At 28.7% G+C, this 22,563-nt stretch overlaps 1 protein-coding gene and 1 long non-coding RNA gene across 2 annotated transcripts in view; both read right to left on the reverse strand.

The window, feature by feature from the left end:
* Window positions 1-16,876: 16,876 nt before the first annotated feature.
* Window positions 16,877-20,072, reverse strand: LOC134684228 (uncharacterized). Its single transcript, XR_010101211.1, has 5 exons — window positions 19,960-20,072; window positions 19,085-19,172; window positions 18,510-18,586; window positions 17,902-17,971; window positions 16,877-17,259 (listed from the first exon to the last, which is right to left on the reverse strand). It is a non-coding gene; the product is annotated as an uncharacterized LOC134684228 (long non-coding RNA).
* A 326-nt stretch (window positions 20,073-20,398) lies between these two features.
* LOC134684967 (very low-density lipoprotein receptor-like) overlaps window positions 20,399-22,563 on the reverse strand; it is a 30,168-nt gene continuing 28,003 nt past the window's right edge. The window contains exon 3 of the mRNA XM_063544290.1: window positions 20,399-20,624. Coding sequence (XP_063400360.1) covers window positions 20,399-20,624 — 226 coding nt within the window. The remainder of the gene's footprint in view (window positions 20,625-22,563) is intronic.

A 22,563-nucleotide genomic window follows, 5' to 3' on the forward strand; every position in this document is an offset into this window, starting at 1 on the left:
ATGTCAAATAAAATAAAGATTTATTAAGATAGTTGAGTGAATATTTAACTAAACGGAGAAAAATATTGCAAAAATTGAAACTGCATCATTACATTGTATGCAGAAAACAGGAAGAATGCCTGTTGTCTTGATACTGTTTATAATTTTTTATCTCATAGTTTCATCACTTTTTCAAATTATTTTTTTTCCTTTTTTGTTTTTTTTTGTTAAAACAAGATACTTTTTCAGTACAAATAACCCATCTGATGAATATTGCTTTTAATTTATTGTATTCTTTTTGGACTTCACATTTTGTTCTTCTCATAATTGAATGGGGTCTCTAAAGATACTATCAGTTAACTGTCAAGGTCTAGGTGATATTGAAAAGAGAAGAGATGTATTTAATTTCCTTAAGTCTAAAAAATGCAACATCTATTGCATTCAAGATACACATTTCACAAAAGAAAGTGAAATGAATATTAAGACCATGTGGGGCTATGAGTGTTATTTTTCATCTTTCTCCTCAAACTCTAGAGGAGTTGCTATAATGTTTAATAATACTTTTGAGTTTAAAGTATTAAAAGAGAAGAAAGATGTAAATGGTAATTATCTAGCATTAGATATTGTTATAGACAAGGAGAGAGTAACACTTCTATCATTGTATGGTCCTAATGCAGATAATCCTAATTTTTACCATCTTATTATGTGTATTATAGAAGATTTTTGAAATGAAAACTTTATAATATGTGGTGATTTTAATCTTGTATTGTATCCCAATATAGACTATTGTAACTATTTACATATTAATAACCCTAGTGCTAGAGATAAAATTTTAGAAATTATAGATCAATGGAACCTTATAGATCCTTTTAGGGAACTTTTCCCAGACTTGCGTAGATATACATGGAGAAAAAAGAAGCCCTTTAAACAGGCTAGGTTGGATTTTTTCCTTTTTTCAGATAATATGTTAACAAATTTACTAAATTGTAAAATTGAACCTAGCTATCGCTCAGATCATTCTTTTGTAATTTTAGAGCTACAATTTAACCCATTTATAAGAGGTAAAGGACTGTGGAAATTCAATAATTCCTTATTATATGATCAAGAATATGTAAATATTGTTAAAGATAAAATATTTGATGTCAAGAAACAATATTGTGCACATGTTTATGATTTGGAACATACTGATGAAATTTATGATGAAAATTTACAACTTACTATAAACAAGCAATTATTTCTTGAGACTTTATTGATGGAAATCAGAGGAAAGACTATTTCATATGCAAGTTATAAGAAAAAAGAAAAGGATAAAAAGGTTCTAGATTTACAAAGGGAAATTGATTTATTAGAAGCAAATTTTAAGGAAGAATTTATAAATCAATTAAAAGATAAAAAACAAGAACTGGAGGATATAAGGAAAGAAAAGATGAAGGGTAAATTAATACGTTCAAGGGTAAAATGGATTGAGGAAGGAGAAAAGCCAACTAAATATTTTTGTGGTCTTGAGTCAAAAAATTTTACTAGTAAAATTATACCAAAAGTCGAAACAGAAGATGGAAGGATTATAACAAAGCAATGTGATATTTTAAAAGAAACAAAAGTATTTTGTGAAACATTATATAAAAATAGGGACTGTAGTTTAAATGGCTGTAAATTAGAACAATTAGAAAATGATTTAAAAAATTTAAATTTTGAAAAATTGACAGAGGATGAAAAAAATAATTTAGAAGGGGAGATAACTATAGCTGAGGCAGGTTTAACATTACATAAAATGAAAAATAATAAATCTCCTGGATCTGATGGTTTTTCGACTGAGTTTTTTAAATTTTTTTGGAATTTTGGAAAGATTTAAAATATTTTATTGTAGAATCTCTAAATTATGAATTTCACATTGGATCATTATCAGTCACTCAAAAACAAGGTATTATCACATGTTTGCCAAAGGATAACAAGCCACGCCATTTTCTGAAGAACTGGCGCCCAATTTCATTATTAAATACAGTTTATAAAATTGGGTCAGGGGTGATCGCAAATAGATTTAAAAAAGTTTTAGATAAACTTATCAATTTAGATCAAACTGGCTTTATAAGTGGGCGTTATATGGGAGATAATATCCGACTTATATATGATATTTTGCAGTATACCGAGGAAAAAGATATACCTGGTTTATTACTGTTGATAGACTTTGAAAAAGCTTTTGATACAGTATCCTGGGATTTTCTTTTAGCAGTTCTGACTTTTTTCAACTTTGGGAATGCCATAATCAACTGGATAAAAGTACTTAACAATAATATTAGCTCTTCAGTCATTCAGGGTGGAAATTTATCAGAGTTCTTTGGTATTGGACGAGGCTGTAGACAGGGGGACCCATTATCACCGTACCTTTTCATATTATGTGCAGAGATTTTGGCAATAAAGGTTAGAGGTAATAAGAAAATACAGGGTATATAAATTTCTCAAGTTGAACCTAAACTATCTCAGTTTGCAGATGACACTTCTCTGATTTTAGATGGAAGTGAAGAATCTATGGAAGAAGCTTTATTAGAGCTAGATTGGTATGCGAAACTTTCTGGACTAAGGATAAATTTTACAAAAACTCAAGTAGTATGGATAGGAAGTAAAAAATACAGTAGAGAAATGTTATGCCAGAACAGAGATTTATCATGGGGGTCAACTTCTTTTAAGCTGTTAGGGATAAACTTTGATATTGATCTTGATAAAATTTTAAACTTAAATTATACTGATAGGTATCATCAGATAAAAAAATTGATAAATACATGGTCTAAAAGAAACTTAACAGTTATTGGTAAAATATCTGTGGTTAAAACTCTTATTCTTCCAATACTTAATCATCTCTTTTTAACATTACCAAACCCAAATGCTGAGATGATTAAGAAAATTAATGATGCTATTTATTATTTTTTATGGAACTCACCAGTTGATAGAGTTAAAAAAGAAGTGTTACACATGGATTATAAGAATGGTGGTTTAAAGATGATAAATATTCATCTGTTTATGATAGTTTAAAATGTTCATGGATAAGAAATTTTTTTAATTCTAACTGTAAATGGTCAACTATTTTATTTACAAATATGGATACAGAAAAATTGTTTAAACTAGGAAATAGTTACACAACAAATACTATTTCAAATGTCAAAAATAAATTTTGGATTGATGTATTTAAAGCATGGCAATATTTTGTAGATAAAGATTTAAATTCTACATGGGAATATTTTCTTGCTAGTCCATTATGGATGAATAAGAATATAAATATCAACAATAAACATGTATTTTATAGAAGTTGGTATAATAAAGGTATTGTTTTTGTAAATGATGTGATTAGTAATAGTGGAAAGTTTCTCTCATATGGGGAAATAAAAGACAAATTTGATATTTCTGGGAATGTAATGATGTATAATAGTATCATTTCAGCATTAAATAAGACAAAGAAGCTGTATTCAAGGGGAGATAATAAGCTCACAGAACCTTTTATTCCCTCTTTTGTTCAAACCATTTTAAAAAGGAAAAAGGGAACTAAAGATATATATTGGATGTTAATACCTAAAGTGGTTCCTAATGGGGAGAAAAAGTGGAATCAAATTTTGAAACTTAATGAATTGGAATGGAGAAAAATTTTCAAACTTCCTTTTGCAGTTACTAATAACACAAAATTACAATGGTTACAGTTTAGAGTAAATCATAGAATATTAGCTACAAACAATTTTTTGTGTAAAATTAATGTCATAAATAGCCAGCTATGTAATTTTTGTAAGGAAGAAATAGAAACTATAGAACATGTACTATGGAATTGTGAAAATGTCCAGAATTTATTAGAAGAAATAGATATATGGTTTTTATCTAATGGTATAAGTATTTCATTCACCAAAAAGAATGTTTTGTTTGGTGATGTCTCACATGTATACAAGGGTGAAATTTCAAACCTGATTTTTCTGTTTCTTAAACAATAAATTTATAATACAAGATATTTCCAGAAAGTTTTATCAATTCATGCTGTGAAGAAAGTACTAAAAGATCTATATAATCTAGAGAAGTGTATAGCAGTAAGAAACAATAAACTTGAGAGTTTTAATAAATTGTGGATTCTATTTACTCATTTGTTTCAATTGTAATTAAAGTCCTATTATAATTCATATGTGAAAAACATGATAGAATGTTAATGTTTGAACTATCAAAAAAGCTACATCAAAAATATTCATCAGAAAATTATATTTTTTTTTTTTTTTTATTTTTTTTTCTGTATTAATTTTTTCTTTTTTTTCTTTATTTTAAATTTTGATTAATTTAAATTGATTAATTTAACCTCAAATTTTCCATTCTTAAAAAAACGAAAAAATCTTGAATATCTGTATGTTTGTTAAAATGATTATTCTAATATGATGAATTCATGTATTTGTGGTCCTTATTTTTGAACTTTTATTATGTTATTTTTTATTGCAAATGAAAAATGTTGTATTATATTGTAACTACAGCTGATATATTTTTTTGTAAAATGAACTAACAAATACTAACACATATATATTTACATGATCTATTGCTAACATTAACGAGGCCGGGATAAGGTACCGGTATTCGATGTTTTTCATTACTAACAAATGTACAGATTTCAATAAAAAAATGAAAATTAAAAAAAAAAAAAATGATTTTGATTCCCAATAAGGATTAATTTCAAAGATACGGTCAGTAAATATTTGTTTATAATCTGATACATCATGTCTTGTTACAATTAGATGATATACATGAATACATACACAACAGAAATTGAGGGAGTTGAGAGCAGTGTACATATTATTGTTCAATCAGTATCAAAGAGGTGATTGCACTGACCTGACCACGCAAAATATATATTTATATACAAAAAATGTCACACATAGTCGAAAAGGCTTCTATCTTCGTATTCGTTTTAAGATATTTGTGCAAAAACTGCATTTCATGTTTTATCATATTTAAAATCATCGCTTTACTTATCCCTTTCTTTTGATATTTTGCAATATTTCTAGTTTTCCAGATAAACCATTTCGTGATTATAAGCACCGTATCTAAAATGTGGGTATAGGATGCATCTGCATTAATGACCCCAAAAATTATACTTATTTCCGATTTTTGTAATTTTTGGATATTTAATTTTGAACAAAATTCCCATTTGTTTCAATTGTAATTAAAGTCCTATTATAATTCATATGTGAAAAACATGATAGAATGTTAATGTTTGAACTATCAAAAAAGCTACATCAAAAATATTCATCAGAAAATTATATTTTTTTTTTTTTTTTTTTTTTTTTTTCTGTATTAATTTTTTCTTTTTTTTCTTTATTTTAAATTTTGATTAATTTAAATTGATTAATTTAACCTCAAATTTTCCATTCTTAAAAAAACGAAAAAATCTTGAATATCTGTATGTTTGTTAAAATGATTATTCTAATATGATGAATTCATGTATTTGTGGTCCTTATTTTTGAACTTTTATTATGTTATTTTTTATTGCAAATGAAAAATGTTGTATTATATTGTAACTACAGCTGATATATTTTTTTGTAAAATGAACTAACAAATACTAACACATATATATTTACATGATCTATTGCTAACATTAAAGAGGCCGGGATAAGGTACCGGTATTCGATGTTTTTCATTACTAACAAATGTACAGATTTCAATAAAAAAATGAAAATTAAAAAAAAAAAAAATGATTTTGATTCCCAATAAGGATTAATTTCAAAGATATGGTCAGTAAATATTTGTTTATAATCTGATACATCATGTCTTGTTACAATTAGATGATATACATGAATACATACACAACAGAAATTGAGGGAGTTGAGAGCAGTGTACATATTATTGTTCAATCAGTATCAAAGAGGTGATTGCACTGACCTGACCACGCAAAATATATATTTATATACAAAAAATGTCACACATAGTCGAAAAGGCTTCTATCTTCGTATTCGTTTTAAGATATTTGTGCAAAAACTGCATTTCATGTTTTATCATATTTAAAATCATCGCTTTACTTATCCCTTTCTTTTGATATTTTGCGATATTTCTAGTTTTCCAGATAAACCATTTCGTGATTATAAGCACCGTATCTAAAATGTGGGTATAGGATGCATCTGCATTAATGACCCCAAAAATTATACTTATTTCCGATTTTTGTAATTTTTGGATATTTAATTTTGAACAAAATTCCCTTTTTTTCTCAAAAATTTTCCGCCAAACGTGATCCACCAGTTTACAATAAATAAAAAGATGAAATAGTGATTCATTTTCATTGCAAAAGTGACACTTCCCGTTTGAGTGATTCATTTTTTGTAATTTTTCTTCAGTGTAAATTATATTATGTAGTAACTTCCATTGAAAATGTTTAATTTTCCTTTAAAAAGCATCTGCTTTAATAACAATTTTTTAAATCAACTATCCATATACGCTTTAGAGTTCACACTTGATGAACACAATATCGATTCATTATTCAACGTTTGTTCCATGCAATATATTTTTTTATATAAAAAAAAAATATATGATAGGGACTTGTCGGTGATTACAAATCACAAGTAATTTTGAGATTTTGATTACAAGTAGAGAAGGAGAAAAATGTGAAGAATTATAAACATATTTATGTATAGTGGATTGGGAATCAAGTAATGCAACTTATATCAATCACTTTTACTTTGCAGCTGCTAATTCTGCCTTGTAGTGGCATTTAACTGTTCTTTTTTCAAAATCTATAAGAATATTTTTTACGTGTAAGAAATATGGCTCCTTTTTAACACGGATCAGTCTATTCTCTATCATCGTTTCTTAAGGTCATCATAGAAGTTATTATACAATTATATATTATTTTCATTCGAATTGAAATCAATTTGAAATCGTCCCAAACAATGATCGTTCTAGTTTTATAATGTGGTTTATTTGATTTATGACTTTAAAAAGATTTAAATATGGTAATGTCGTCTATTGAAACTACATAACACTATAACACAATATACTATAATTTCCTGTTCACTATTTAAAACGCCTTCATATTTTAGGCACCGGAATATATTTAGATAAATTCAGAAAAACTTGTCCTAGTTGATAAGATTCACTGAACTCCTGTTGGTCAACACTACTAAGAAAAAAAAAATTGTCAACAATAGTTCCTTGTTTTGACAGAAAGAGTACATTTTTTTAAAACATCAATTTTATTTTTCTCATTCTCTGTTCCATCTCGCAAAGACGTAACTTGGGAATGTTACCAGCACATATGCATGTGCATATGGTTTACAATGAAATATGTGATAACCTTTCATTTGAGGTAGGGGTAGTTAAGAAAATTAGTGTTTGTTGAAACTCAAAAAAGTTCAGGGCATATAAACGTTGAAAATATGCCGCACAGCCCTATATTTTGACCTTTGTACAGTTTCAGCCGTAACAGGAGATCCCATGGGAAATTGCATAGTCCATATTAACAGAAATGCAAGCTCAAAGCAATTCCTTGAATACATTTACTATTTAAAGATGAAGATTATTTAAATAATCGTTTACTTTTTAATTAATTTACAAGTAAGGAGCAATAAATAACAAAACTTACATGATACCAGTAGTATGCAATTGAGTAACACACTTGAATAAATCAACATCTTGACGGCAATGTTCTTCAGTGCCAGAACTTCAAACTACGGTTATCAATTGATTAAAGTGTAAATACTTTGGCTTTTATATGAAGTAAATAAAGAGATATCAAACTTGACATTCTCATAAATCTCTAAGCAAAACAGCCATTTGTAAACACAAGTATTAAAACCCTGCATCAAACAAATATTTTACTTTGATTTTGAATTGAAATTTTTAACATGCTTATCATTGTTTATGGCATATGTAAGTGGCATTTACAATGATAAATCAACAAGATTAAGCAAAATAATAGTGAAGCTATACATTGAATGATGTCCTTATTGTTCTTTAAATCATTAAATTCATCTACGATTGACATCAATATCAATACGGTAATCACCTGTTTTAGCTTTAAATATCTGATGTGTTGGGGAATGACCGTAAATTGAAATAAATCAAATGTATTATATGTTTTTAAAAACGTTAACTACATGTATGTGTATAAATTGTAATTTGAGATATATGTGTTAAACCATTCTCTACTTCATTATGTACATGTTTTTATTTTATATGACCACACACAATCATAACCAAGTATTTACATTAAAGTATAGCTTTGCTTCACACATTTTTTTTTACTTGATTCCGGATGAGCGATCTCTTTCATGTGAGGCACACACATTCCAGACCATGCGTTTCTTCAAGCGTATTAAGCAAAGAGGGATCTGTCGAAAGGCATGTGTGTCATTTTTTTTTTCTTTATTGATATACTAAATATAGACCTCTTTTCAATCCTGTTTATTTCTTATGTATTAACGGAATGTGCATTTTCTTTTCGTTGTATATAATTATAAGATTAAAGTGTACCTCCATTGGTAGCCGGTTTAAGTCCGTGGCACTTCGGATGATTTGTTGAACAAACAGCCGCCGGAATTTCATGAAAATAATTCATTAGCCGTTGTTGTTTCTGTGATTTGCTTTTTCCTACGATATTTTATTGAATAAAATCCCGATTATCAAACGATAATTAGTAACATGCACGTTATTTTCATTGGGTCAATGAGTTCATATGATTGAAACAAGAGCATATCAAGTACCAAAAAAAGGATGTCTTGCAAAGATACATGTAGATTCATTATATATATTTCAGTATACTAATACGTGTAGAAAGGATGTAGCATGAACATGTATGTGTTGTTAATGTATAGTGAGCATGTACAAGGTAGGAAATTCTGAAATGCAAATTTGTAATTTAAAGTTTCAACTATATTTGATTTTATTCCCGAAAAACTATATACTCAATAAATTCTTACAAAATGGCGAATGTTAACTAAGAAATATTTGTAATACTAGTAGACAATAAACTGCATGGCTTTCTGTTTGTTATTTATATCGCGTGGTTCATGTCCCAAATCACGTTAAACCAACATCTCAATAACATAACGTATCCTTGGAAAAACTATTGCGTAGAAATTAGATAACAAAAGTATTCGTTAGTTTCTTCCTTTGATTCTTTACACACGCCACATGTGTTACCCGACACTTAATGTTCATACAACACATACAATCTACAATGGTAAAACATATTTGGAATGCGTAATATGAATTAACAATTTACTTATCAATTTCGAAATAAAATTATATGAGCGTGATGATCCGCTTACAAAAAGAAAACATTTCGTTTTACAAACTTTTTTAAAAATAATACTGTGTGACTGTTTGTCGTGATATCAATTGACTTGAAGGATATAGATGAATTTTAAATAAAGAAAAATGTTTCCGTATATGAATTATGTCCAATGCATGAATCATGTGATTACAGTACTTGCAACTTTAGGCGTTACTATTTCAGCGATCAATCAGCGGTCATCGATCAGTCACCGATCAGTCAAGTTCGCGTCAAACTCACGTCAGCAATCCGTCAGACTTATAGTAAAAATAATTGACTGATCGGACTGATCGGACTGATAGAACCGATCGACCTTGATGACGGATTGACCTGTAATACGTCACATGATAAAATAATTCAAATTACGGAATCTTAGTTTCGTTTAGTTTATTTAAAATGGCGACTGGTGAAAATCGAACGTTCAATGATCATGATACATTTTGCTTATATAATAATGATTTAGCAAATATTTATTGAAAAAAAATGTACAGATAAAACCTCACAAAAAAAAATATTATTAAAGAATGATATTTTTGTTTTATTTAGGTTATATATTTTCAAACACAGCGGGTTTTAAAACGGTGTCTACATCGCGATTTTTATTTTTTTATTTTCCAAACATACTCGGGAAAAGCAACGATTTGTATAGTTAGAACAAGGATTTGCATAGCTATACAAATCCTTGTTATCATCATAAAATTCATTAAAAAAACTTCTCATAATCAAGGACTTTCTTTATATAATCCTGTCACAATCAAAGCCTATAAAATTTTAATAAAAAGAAGACTAATTTTGGATATTTTAAACAACACGAAATAAAATGTAAGTAAGATTTATCTGACACTATCAATTTTATAAAAAAAAAACTATTCTAATCTATAAAAAATACAAAAAATCCAATGGCGGTCAATAATTTTTAGTAAAACAAGAAATATTTGCATTTTAGGCAACGCATACAAAAATTAAATATTTTTTTCCTTAACATAGGCATATTTTATGAAGAACAGTCAATTCTGATGGACAAAAAGTACTCAAATGATATGACGGTTAATAATGTGTATCAAAATAAATCAATAACTGCATTCTTATTCCACAAAAAATAAAAGTTTAAGTATATAAATTCTCAGTATATCTCAATTCTGATTAGATGACTTGTCTCAAGATGGTAAAAATGACTGATTTCAAATAAAATAGCATCATTTTTAATAAAAAGAAGACTAATTTTGGTTATTTTCAACAATGCAAATAAAATTTTAGTATGATTTCTCTGACACTCTTTTAATTTCATGAAAAAAACTATTCTAATCTATAAAAAGTACAAAAAATCCAATGGCGTTCAATAATTTTTAGTAAAATGAAGAAATATTTGCATTTAAGGCAACGCATACAAAAATTTACTATTTTTTTCCTTAACGTAGGCATATTTTATAAAGAACAGTCAATTCTGATGGACAAAAAGTACTCAAATGATATGACGGTTAATAATGTGTATCAAAATTAATCAATAACTGCATTCTTATTCCACAAAAAATAAAAGTTTTAGTATATAAATTCTCAGTATATCTCAATTCTGATTAGATGACTTGTCTCAAGATGGTAATAATTACTGATTTCAAATAAAATAGCATCATTTTTAATAAAAAGAAGACTAATTTTGGTTATTTTCAACAATGCAAATAAAATTTTAGTATGATTTCTCTGACACTCTTTTAATTTCATGAAAAAAACTATTCTAATCTATAAAAAGTACAAAAAATCCAATGGCGTTCAATAATTTTTAGTAAAATGAAGAAATATTTGCACATTAGGCAACGCATACACAAATTAAATATTTTTTTCCTTAACGTAGGCATATTTTATGAAGAACAGTCAATTCTGATGGACAAAAAGTACTCAAATGATATGACGGTTAATAATGTGTATCAAAATAAATCAATAACTGCATTCTTATTCCACAAAAAATAAAAGTTTAAGTATTTTAATTTCTCATTATATCTCAATTCTGATTAGATGACTTGTCTCAAGATGGTAAAAATGACTGATTTCAAATAAAATAGCATCATTTTTAATAAAAAGAAGACTAATTTTGGTTATTTTCAACAATGCAAATAAAATTTTAGTATGATTTCTCTGACACTCTTTTAATTTCATGAAAAAAACTATTCTAATCTATAAAAAGTACAAAAAATCCAATGGCGTTCAATAATTTTTAGTAAAATGAAGAAATATTTGCATTTTAGGCAACGCATACAAAAATTAAATATTTTTTTCCTTAACGTAGGCATATTTTATGAAGAACAGTCAATTCTGATGGACAAAAAGTACTCAAATGATATGACGGTTAATAATGTGTATCAAAATAAATCAATAACTGCATTCTTATTCCACAAAAAATAAAAGTTTAAGTATTTTAATTTCTCATTATATCTCAATTCTGATTAGATGACTTGTCTCAAGATGGTAATAATTACTGATTTCAAATAAAATAGCATCATTTTTAATAAAAAGAAGACTAATTTTGGTTATTTTCAACAATGCAAATAAAATTTTAGTATGATTTCTCTGACACTCTTTTAATTTCATGAAAAAAACTATTCTAATCTATAAAAAGTACAAAAAATCCAATGGCGTTCAATAATTTTTAGTAAAATGAAGAAATATTTGCATTTTAGGCAACGCATACAAAAATTAACTATTTTTTTCCTTAACGTAGGCATATTTTATAAAGAACAGTCAATTCTGATGGACAAAAAGTACTCAAATGATATGACGGTTAATAATGTGTATCAAAATAAATCAATAACTGCATTCTTATTCCACAAAAAATAAAAGTTTAAGTATTTTAATTTCTCATTATATCTCAATTCTGATTAGATGACTTGTCTCAAGATGGTAATAATTACTGATTTCAAATAAAATAGCATAATTTTTAATAAAAAGAAAACCATCGGCCCACTCGGTGGAAACAGAAAAACCAGAGAGATATCAGAAGATTGATCTCCAGGTCAAAGTAGGGACACTTTGACCAACCGAGGCCCCAACGTACCCATTCTAGTTTAAACTCCGGTCTGGGTACCAGAGATGTGTGTGAGAGGGTGAAAATTACCCTTCTAATGTACTGATATTTTTAGCACCCCGAGTGAGAATCGAACTCGGGACCTTCAGCACTGTAGCCATCGGTCTTAACCACTAGACCACGATCTCAATTCTAATGAGAATATTTATCTCGAGTTGTTGGAAATAACTGATTTGAAATGAAACAGTGTCATTTTTTAAATAAATAGATTTGTTTTGGTAGTTTTAAACAATGCGGATGAAATTTAATATGATTTATCTGACATTCTTTTAATTCTATGAAAAGCGACCTTTTCTAAACTATAAAAAGTTCAAAACTTCAATGGCGGATTATCGGCATTTTCGTAGGTAGAAGTTCATGTTAACTGAGAAATATTATGTATTTTATATGCTTCTAATGTTTACAATATTTAATACAAAACTATTAATCAACAGAAACAATTTAACGCTTTAATTATAAGCATCTAATATAACTGTTATACTATTTTTACTTTTTATTGCAACCAAATTAACGTGTAAATTATGGTGTCTTCGTCGAGGTCCGCGTTCATGGATCGTAAACACTGTTGAGTTCGCTTTACATAAGAATTTGAAATATATACGTATCCGTCCGATCCGTGCATAAATTTTATTTACTGATCGATCGATGACCGTTGTCACGGTAACTCCCACATAGGTTATTTGACTTATTTGACGGATCCTATGGGTCACCGATCACCGATCAGTCATCGATCAGTCAAACATCCGTCACCGATCATTCACCGATCAGTCAAGTTCACGTCAAACAGTAACGCCTAAGGTTGCAAGTACTGTATAAAATGAAATTCCAGCATTTTTTTTTCAAGAAACATAAAATGTTTATAAAGAAGCGCGTGATCTGAAATTTGAGGTGAACTTATGATTGCACTAGAGAAAAGTCAGGTTTTCGATCCAAAAACAGATATTGAAATGCAAGGTTGCGCCTCGCTGACGGTCATTCAGTGAAAATTTCATTTTGATTTCCTAGCAGTGTAAGACCAGTTTAACGTTTCAGAAATGAGGCGGTGAAAAAACACATTTAAAAATACCACAATAATACGTATTTCAAATGAAATCTGTATGACAATCGCGACATTCGGAAATTGACATGATCTTTGATAAATGTTGCAGTGTATTTGTGATTAACATGGGACAAGTATTGATATATTAAAGCCAGCTTAACCCCTCGTGTGTATAACAGACGCATCAGATTCCATTAAATTCACAACGATGTGTGAACAAAAATAACAACAATTAAAAAAACAACTGTTCAGAGAACAATTAAACGTCTTTTCATTAAAAAAACATGTATTTTGATATGAAAGTAGTAAAATTCGGTTTAAAATGTAATTTCCATCATCAAATGATAGCTTATTGAACGCTGATTCCAAAAATATATGGTTTTTATGAAGAAAAAAAATAAATAAGGGAGATAATTTGTTACTTCACATTTGAAAAAAAAATGTTTCTTCTGGCATTATTTGAAAGTTTACCTGACACTGATTCCAAAAATATCTCGTTTTATATACTTTAATATTAATAAAGTACAACAAATAGCTACTTTCGGTTTACACAAGGCCACTTCCGGTTGGCTTTTCCAATGTTAAATGGCTTGAAACCTAATGCAAAAAGTCCGTTGGCTTTTATCATGTATTTATATGAGGTTAAAGCAAAGGTCAAAATCTAGAACGTCAATTTTACCTCTGACCTTAAGCTCAATTTCAAGGTCATCAACCAAGGACCTCAAATCAAAAGACCCTAGGTCTAAATTATATTTGGTTCATGAGTTATATCACCATATGCATATTTTTAAATAAAAGAGGGGAGAAAACTCTAATTTGAAGTAAGCGTACCCTTTAAACCAATATATATGTGTTACGACATGTCGCAACTAACAATTAAGTAAAAATATGTTGTCGATATGTTATATAGTGTTTGAAAAGAGGTGAAAATAAGCCAAAATCCATATTGAGAAATACCTTGACCTTTGACCTTGACCCTTTTTACTTTTTTTGGACCACAGACCTCAAATCAATAGAGCCTAAGTCTCTATCACTTATGGCTTACCAATTACAATTACATTTTACTTATTTTAAATACAGGAGGCGAAATAACTCAATAATTTTTTACATACAACAAAGACCCATCCGAACACAACCACATATGCTTCATTAATTAAAATAAATTCTGAAATGATTAAGAAATGATGCATTTGCCTTCCTCAGAAGACATCGATGGGCTCTGCCATGCCTGGACATACATTTATGATCGAGATCCGCATATGGTGCAGGTATATGGGTACCGTTTATTTGACTACTGTAATTACCCTTTGTGTGTACAGCTTCTGTATGTACATGTATTTACAAGATCTTGCTTTTTTACAAAATGTAGAATAACTTAATACCGAAGATTTTAAAAGGAAAGTCATTTATCAAATTCCAAAATCAAAAGCTAAAATACAACAAATAAACGTAAAACAACTTTGATAATTAAACTTTAATGAAAAGGAATTAGTTATTCAGATACCTTTTTTACGACTATTCCCATCCCTTTTATTGAAATGAAAGGAATACAACATATAAGATGTAACGTAAACCAATAACTGAAATGTAAAGTGTACCTGTAAACGTCAGGATTTAATTTGAATTAACTCTCGTAGCTTAGACTAGCGATACATAATATGTATTTTGTATATAAACCCTGTTTCATTGATAATTGACTGTCAGAATAATGAAGTAGGTCTCCATATTTACATGCTGATATTCATAAAGGTAAAACGATTTGTTAAAATTGCTATGCAGAACCTGTATACCAATGTGATGCAAAACAAAGAGAGTTCATCCATTAGAGCTCAATAAAATGTACAAATTCAATATTCAAAAAATTTCGGCGATTTTCTATAAGTGCTCTTGAGGCATTAAGGTCATTTTCAAGGATGAACACGTTAAAGCTGAATGTTTTTATTGTTACGTGAACACTTACAATTCGGATACTATTGCATTTTTTAAAAAGCACTTTTGAGGTAGGTGTATATTTTTCATATTGTGACTATTTTACCTAGTAACGCATCTTTGTAATTATAATGAAATGTGATGCGACTGTCCTACAGATGAGAGGTTTAGCGCTATAAAACTAGGTTCAATCCTCTATTTTCTAAATGTTTAAATGCCTGTACCAAGTCAAGAATATGACAGTTGTTGTCCATTCATTTGATGTGTTTAATCATTGGATTTTTCCATTCAATTGGGGACTTCCGTTTTGAATTTTCATCGGAGTTCAGTATTTTTGTGATTTTACTTTTTGCAACTTTTGACAAAGATGGAGTTATGGGTAGGAACTACTTTGTTTCAACTATGCACTACTTTCTTGATTTTTTTTCTGACCCGGTCCAAGTAAGTGGTTCTGTACCTTTACTACAAATACTTAAACAACAGAAAACATAGCAACTGTTAACATGTTTAATCGTCTAAGATACCTGACAATATGTATGTTTTAGAATAGATGTGCCAAATATAAAGAATAAGTCTTTCAGAGAAAATTATTATTTGAGACATGACATACCATGGACCTCTGTGATATTTAGTGCATTTTCCTAAGAAATTTAATTGACTATGGGAAATGTATTTTATTATAATTCAATACTGTGGTATTCCTAATATTCTCTGAATACATTAATATTTGACGATATTTGTTTTCTAGAATCGACTCACTGCTAACATATCCTTAATAAAAACCATTCCGTAATGTCCATTGTTAAAGATAACCAATGATGAGTACAACTTAACAAAACGAATGCAGTTTGATACGTTTTATAATTAAAAAGATAAGTAAACAATACATTATACATTATAGTTATAAGATAATTTAAAAACCAATTATGGTGCCCGAAATTTGAGCTTTAAAATATAATGCATTGCAAAAATAAAGCGCAGTAATTGATTCGATCGTATCTTTTAAAAAATATGTAAACAATATAAACATGATAAAACAAAGTAATGAAATTATGAAAAAAAATTGATTGATGAAACATTAGTAATTTGGAAGCCAATGTGGCCTGGAAAGAAGCATTTCATAAACAATTTGAAGACCGAGGACTATGGGACACAATGGTTGATCAACTTGTTTTCTTTTGTATTTATCAAACTACATAGATATTTCTAGAAATTGGTTTGCTTCTTTAAAAAAGTTAGTGAAATAAATCATATAAGTTCAGGTAGCAAACAAATTTGAAGATGACAAAAATAAAACTACATATGTAACTTCATCTCATCGTTTTTTTTTTTTTATTAATAATTTAAAGTAGACTGATGTTGTGTGTGATCTTGTATTGTTCAGAACAGGACTTTTTAAAAAGGAAATGCAGTCTATCTTAAATTATGTTTTTATATAACTTAAACGTATGTGTAACGATTGGGGAAATGTATTATATGATAATGTATAATTGAATTTCAATGTTATCATCACTATCGTATGTTAAGGAGAACCAATGTATACCATGTTTTAACAATTGTAAACTTTGCGTATTCCATCTTCACTTTTTAGAAATACTTCAAATTATTATTTCAATTGACAGGGAATCCATAGCATTTAATAATGAATTAAGGTTACAGTAGTAGTTTAATATGTTGCAATCTCACTAATAAGTCTGAAAATGTCATGGTTGATGATATATTCATTACATCAAAATATCTATCTACTGAAAAAGTATGGTATATTATCAATACATTATTGATTTCAAAATTATAAGTTCACTACTGATATACAATAGTACATTCATTAACTTTTTTTATTTTGCAAATACATGTACGTTCAGTCAATATCAACGTGTTTAACTGTCATCTATCGTTGACATTATATAACTAGTTGGATTTGACACTACTTTTTGCAATTTTGTTACGACTCATGTGGACCTAAAATAAAAAAAGGAAACATATATGATTTACATTGACTAAATGATTTCTCTAGTATCAGTCAAGCAAAACCAGTAAGCTAACATTTTGCAAAATGTTGAAAATTGACCAACAAATAGTAGCAAAATGTCATAGTATCCAGTGTAACGAATATGTGTGGAGTTTAAATTGTACTTTGTGTATGATAGTTTATAGAATTACAAGAACGGAGAAATGTCATTTTGGTGTACATATTTAATAGAACAGGTAGCATACATATGCCCACAAAAATATTCCTCTTCGCATAAGGTAACTACATACACATGCAAAAACACTTTAAATGGTTGATTTTTTTCAATATATTCATTTTTTTTCTGTTTCAATTCCAATTGTTCATCAATGCATTTTAGAAAATTATTAATTTGTTGTGTTGGGGACGTTGACGAGATTACACACGTGTTTAGGGAAATACAAGATGCAGCATCAAACGAGCTAGTATACAGATATAACACAAAACACTGGAAAATTACTCGATTACGTCAAAGATATTTGTTTTACTTAATAAAAACGTGTGTTTATATATACTCTCTACTTAATATACACATGATACAAGTGTCAATAAACTATATGTTGCAATAATATATTCAACACGTTATGCTTGACCTTTCGATTTGAATTGATATTTCCGTTTTATAATTGACATTTGAACTGTAGTCCACCACTCTAGTTTAATCTACAAAGGAAAGAAAAACAGATATATGATGTTAAGTGCTCGTTCATGCCTAATATGTATATAACATGCATATTATAATATATAATGTTTGGTTGCTCTTTATTAAATGACAACAGACATAGGAACATTTTTAATTGTATGTTTATAATAAGGCAAACAGGTAATATTCACTCAGATGCATGATAAGTGCAAACTAGAGATACTTTAAAGTTTACTTTAAGGAACCTACACATTAGTTTGTTTTGAATTCAGCGTGTCACCTTATTTCATATTGATTGTATAACTTATCAATACATCTTACACATCAATGCATTTGCCTGATCGCTTCAGTTATCTTATAATTGACTACCCTCTGTGAAATTAGTAATAATTTTATGAAATCAAAAAGATACGAACTAAAACATTTTTTTACAATAGCATATATTTAGACTGAACGATTTTGCCTTTAAAACAAATAACTGGCTACACGCCGTTAAAGGAATGAAAATATCCGTTAACCTACATCGAACATACATCGAATGAATATAAAAAGCCTTACCTATATCACTTACTCAAAAAGTGTACATATCTCTCGCATACGTATCGTTCCATGCAGAGTTAAACAAATCTAGTAAGCTGAATTAAATCAAACAATAGTATATTTACGTTCTAATGTTATATATGTTTGTGTTTGTCTATGTTAACAATAACCAATTTAAACAAAAAAAATTCGACAAGATTGTTTTCTATCAGCAAAAAACACTGAAATAGCAATTTAGTTATAACAAAATGGAAGTACAAATTAAACAAACATGTTAGCGATTTGACGAGTTTCTGTTGTTTCAACATTTTTCAGATTTCCACACTAAAACACAACTGTTTCACATTCAGGAACGGTACATGTCCTACTCCGTCACATTCTGCATTTGGAGGTCCCAAGTCAGGAATCGATAATTAGCTGTAGTTTGATACTGTACATCTTATTCGGTTGTGTTTATTGTTTTGTATATTAAATGATTAAATCATGCCGTTAGTTTGGGTTTGTTTTCGTTTTACATGTGTAATGTTTGGGCTGTATTATCTAATAATGCAGTACGGGGTCTGTTAATTGTTAACTGCCTATACGTATGTTACCTGTAACTTGTTAACCTAATGTCATTTGTACTCATACTGCATCATTTGTTTATGGTAATTAGCTGACAATACTGAAGATATCACCATCCTAAAATTAAATTGACTGTTACAAAAAGAGGAATTCAAACAGAAATACAGATTGTTTTTGTCGTGGGAATGGATTTTTGTGGATTTAGGAAATCATCAATGTTCCTTGAAATTTGATTTCGTGATTTTGTCAATCTCTGCATAACAGCCTTTAGAAAACACATTCAACTTTGAATAAATAGTTAGCCCCATACGCACGACACACACGAACATTGATATATAACGAATTATAATGATTCACAGTGTATGAATGATCTATCTTTTGAAATGCCTCCAAAATACATGTAGACAATTTGGAAAGGTGAGGAGTAAAAAGGCCTAAAATGAGATTGTTTTATTATTTTTCTAGTTTGTGAATACCCGAATTGGTGTAAAAAGCAAGCACACAGATGAAAAAATATAATTAAAACAACAATTGGTAGTTTTAGATTCCAAATGAAATGCTACATACAGAAGTCATCAGGTTTTTGTATAAAACACCGTAAATCGTTCAGTTATACAATTCTGCATCTGCGTTACCAAACAACATCCGAGTTTAGTGTTAACAGGCTGCAAATGGTCGAATCAATATCATAGGTACAACATTAGATTGACTACAAATCAAAGGCAAGATATGTCAGTTTAATATTTCCGGATGACGTGACTTTTTAAGTATAAAAGTTACTTTTAATTTTAACTTTAAGTTTAATTGTGTTGACCGTTGTACAATTATAGAAAACAATGTTAGCATAATGGTAAAACTCACAAAAAAAACAGCACTACTGAAAAACTTATCATTATACATTTACCTGTGTTGAGTTTACTTCCATGATATATGGCCAGGTTATGTTGCTTAATATATGATCTTTATATTCAACCTTCACGTCAATCAGGTACTGACAATGCTTCATCAAACTCAGTTTCCTTTTTGAATTTTCCTTGGAGTTCAGTATTTTTGTGATTTTCTTTTTTTCAGCCGTACTCATTTACAAATGTGTATCAGTCCTCCATTAATTGATATTCGTATTTGCAGTAATGATTTTTTCATTGTATTGATGCACCTGTGTATTTGTCTTCACTCTAACAAACAGTTTATGCATACTATTTATTTAAATGGTTCTATGTCAAAAGACGAAAGATAACAATTTGACCATTATGATATTGCTTTCTAAAGTAAAATCAAAAAACAAAAGTATACGTGAAGTTTTGTTAACAGCAGTATTCATCATTGTTTAATTCCTAGAAACATCAAACGTAATACCTGTTTGTAAGATCTAGTCGTATCACAAAAGGATAACTTAGAGTTGATAACACAATCACATTGCTTCCATCCATATTGCATCTAGAGAGTATGTGTGCAAAATCAGCAGTCCAGTAGATATGATCATTAGTTGAATCAACTGCTATTCCTGATGGATATGATAATGACTGGATAACTCTTTGTAATGTTCTATTCTTTGACGGATATGCAAATCTATATAATCATAAAAGTTATTTACAGTAATTATATTCATTCATGTATGAAATACCAAAAACTCCCTACTGTCTGGTTTATATTTCACACACACAATATACTGAACATGTTAAATCAGGATAGTGGAATAGGGTAAATGATATACAATGACGAATATATGTTTTTTGTGAACAAATACATGTGGATTGTGCCACTAATTTGAACGATTGTATGAACATATATGTATAACTGTATCAATGGTAGCTGCAAATCATAGACGAGAAAGTTTCCAGTGCTAGTATAACTGATAGATTATAAGCTTATGGAGTCAAAGTATCCATTGTGTTCCTTTTTCTGAATCTGCTAATGTAATTTTTAATGTCAAACCTATTTAAAACTATTATTGTATGTATTTAAGTCATATGGTCATAATTCGAGGATATTTTATAGTTGGTGATGTTTTAAGAAAACGTGTTTTTTTTTTTATCTTAAGGACAACATACAAACTAGACTGCAAAATTGAAGATATTCTTTTGAGTATTAGTTTTATTGTATTTATTAGTTTTGTTAGTAGTCGTTATTACAGAATTAGATCTAGTATTCGATCTATTGTATTTTTGTTTATTATTTGTAGTACTGCAACTGATCTTGAAAAAGACGCTAAGTTAACGAGTGTAATGTTCCGGAATAACACACGGCTGCAAATTGTTTTAAATAATATAATAATATCTTTTTTGTAATTTCTGTCTGGTTGTAAAAGGTTAACATTTTTCTATTTTAGACATTTAGTAGGGTACCACTCAGTTTACGGTTTTGGGTAATCACCTTAAAATCCAAAAACACAATTATTTTATTAAGTTTCCAGCCTTATTCGTGAATATTTTCTATGCACATATCATCAAGGATCATTTGAATGATTGAGACATAAATATAATACCATCCCCGAGTCAAATTTTGAAATTTAAAGTTGGCAGTTTTTTTAGATGGAAATTTAACGCATTTTTCTTTGAAAAAAAAAAAAAAAACAAATGATTCAAAAACAGTATTTAAAAAAACTCAAAAATAAAAACATCACTCATACCTTTTTTTTTAATTACGGACATTTCATATCCGTCATTCAGCTTCATCATTTAGAAGATAACTGTATTGTATTTTAAGCTTGGCCTTCGTAAAACGTAGATTTTTTAGATATTTGCGACAGTAAAATCAAGTTTTACGAAGGCCAAGCTTAAAATACAATACAGTTATCTCAATTGTAATGCAGCATATTGAAATAGAAACGTCCGCTTTTTCTCGTTTCATCCATTTCAAACAGTAAGTATGGAGAAAGTCGTGAATAAAAGTACGACACTCATTCCAATTAACAATTGACGGGGGAGGATATTTAAATCCTTTACTGAAGAATGATTTTTAACTCTTGGTCTTAAACGATGTTAAGATCTCCTGTTATAACATGAAAAATAGGTCCATAAATGTATTCGGAATTACTGCAATTGCATGTAGTACGTGTTTTTTCATTGATATTAATTTTTTTACACAATCGCCTATAATTATTCCAGGTAGATGTCTTGTAAATATAAAAAAATAATAGGGAGCTCAGTAATTTCCAGGAATTTGTTCTTTAACATAATGGACGTTAACAATACCGGCATTGTTTACAACATCAAAACCTTTATTGACATACATCATTTCAATAAAATGATTTTTATGATCTTCAGAGGAATCTATTTTGGGAAAATTGCCATTATAATTCGAACGAGTTTATACTTAGGACTGCTATATGAAATTGTGTTGCAATCCTCTAAAATTTTATTTAACTTATTAACCGATAAGGAACAGAGCTTTGTGAAAAGATAATGTCAGCAGTTGTTTTTTGAAATAGAAATTAGGTCCAAAATATTTGTATGATTGGTCCGAAATTTTCTTTGGTTACGATTTTTTATACGACCATGAGAACGTT

This window comes from Mytilus trossulus, chromosome 9, assembly GCF_036588685.1.
Source record: "Mytilus trossulus isolate FHL-02 chromosome 9, PNRI_Mtr1.1.1.hap1, whole genome shotgun sequence".
Classification (NCBI taxonomy): domain Eukaryota; kingdom Metazoa; phylum Mollusca; class Bivalvia; order Mytilida; family Mytilidae; genus Mytilus; species Mytilus trossulus.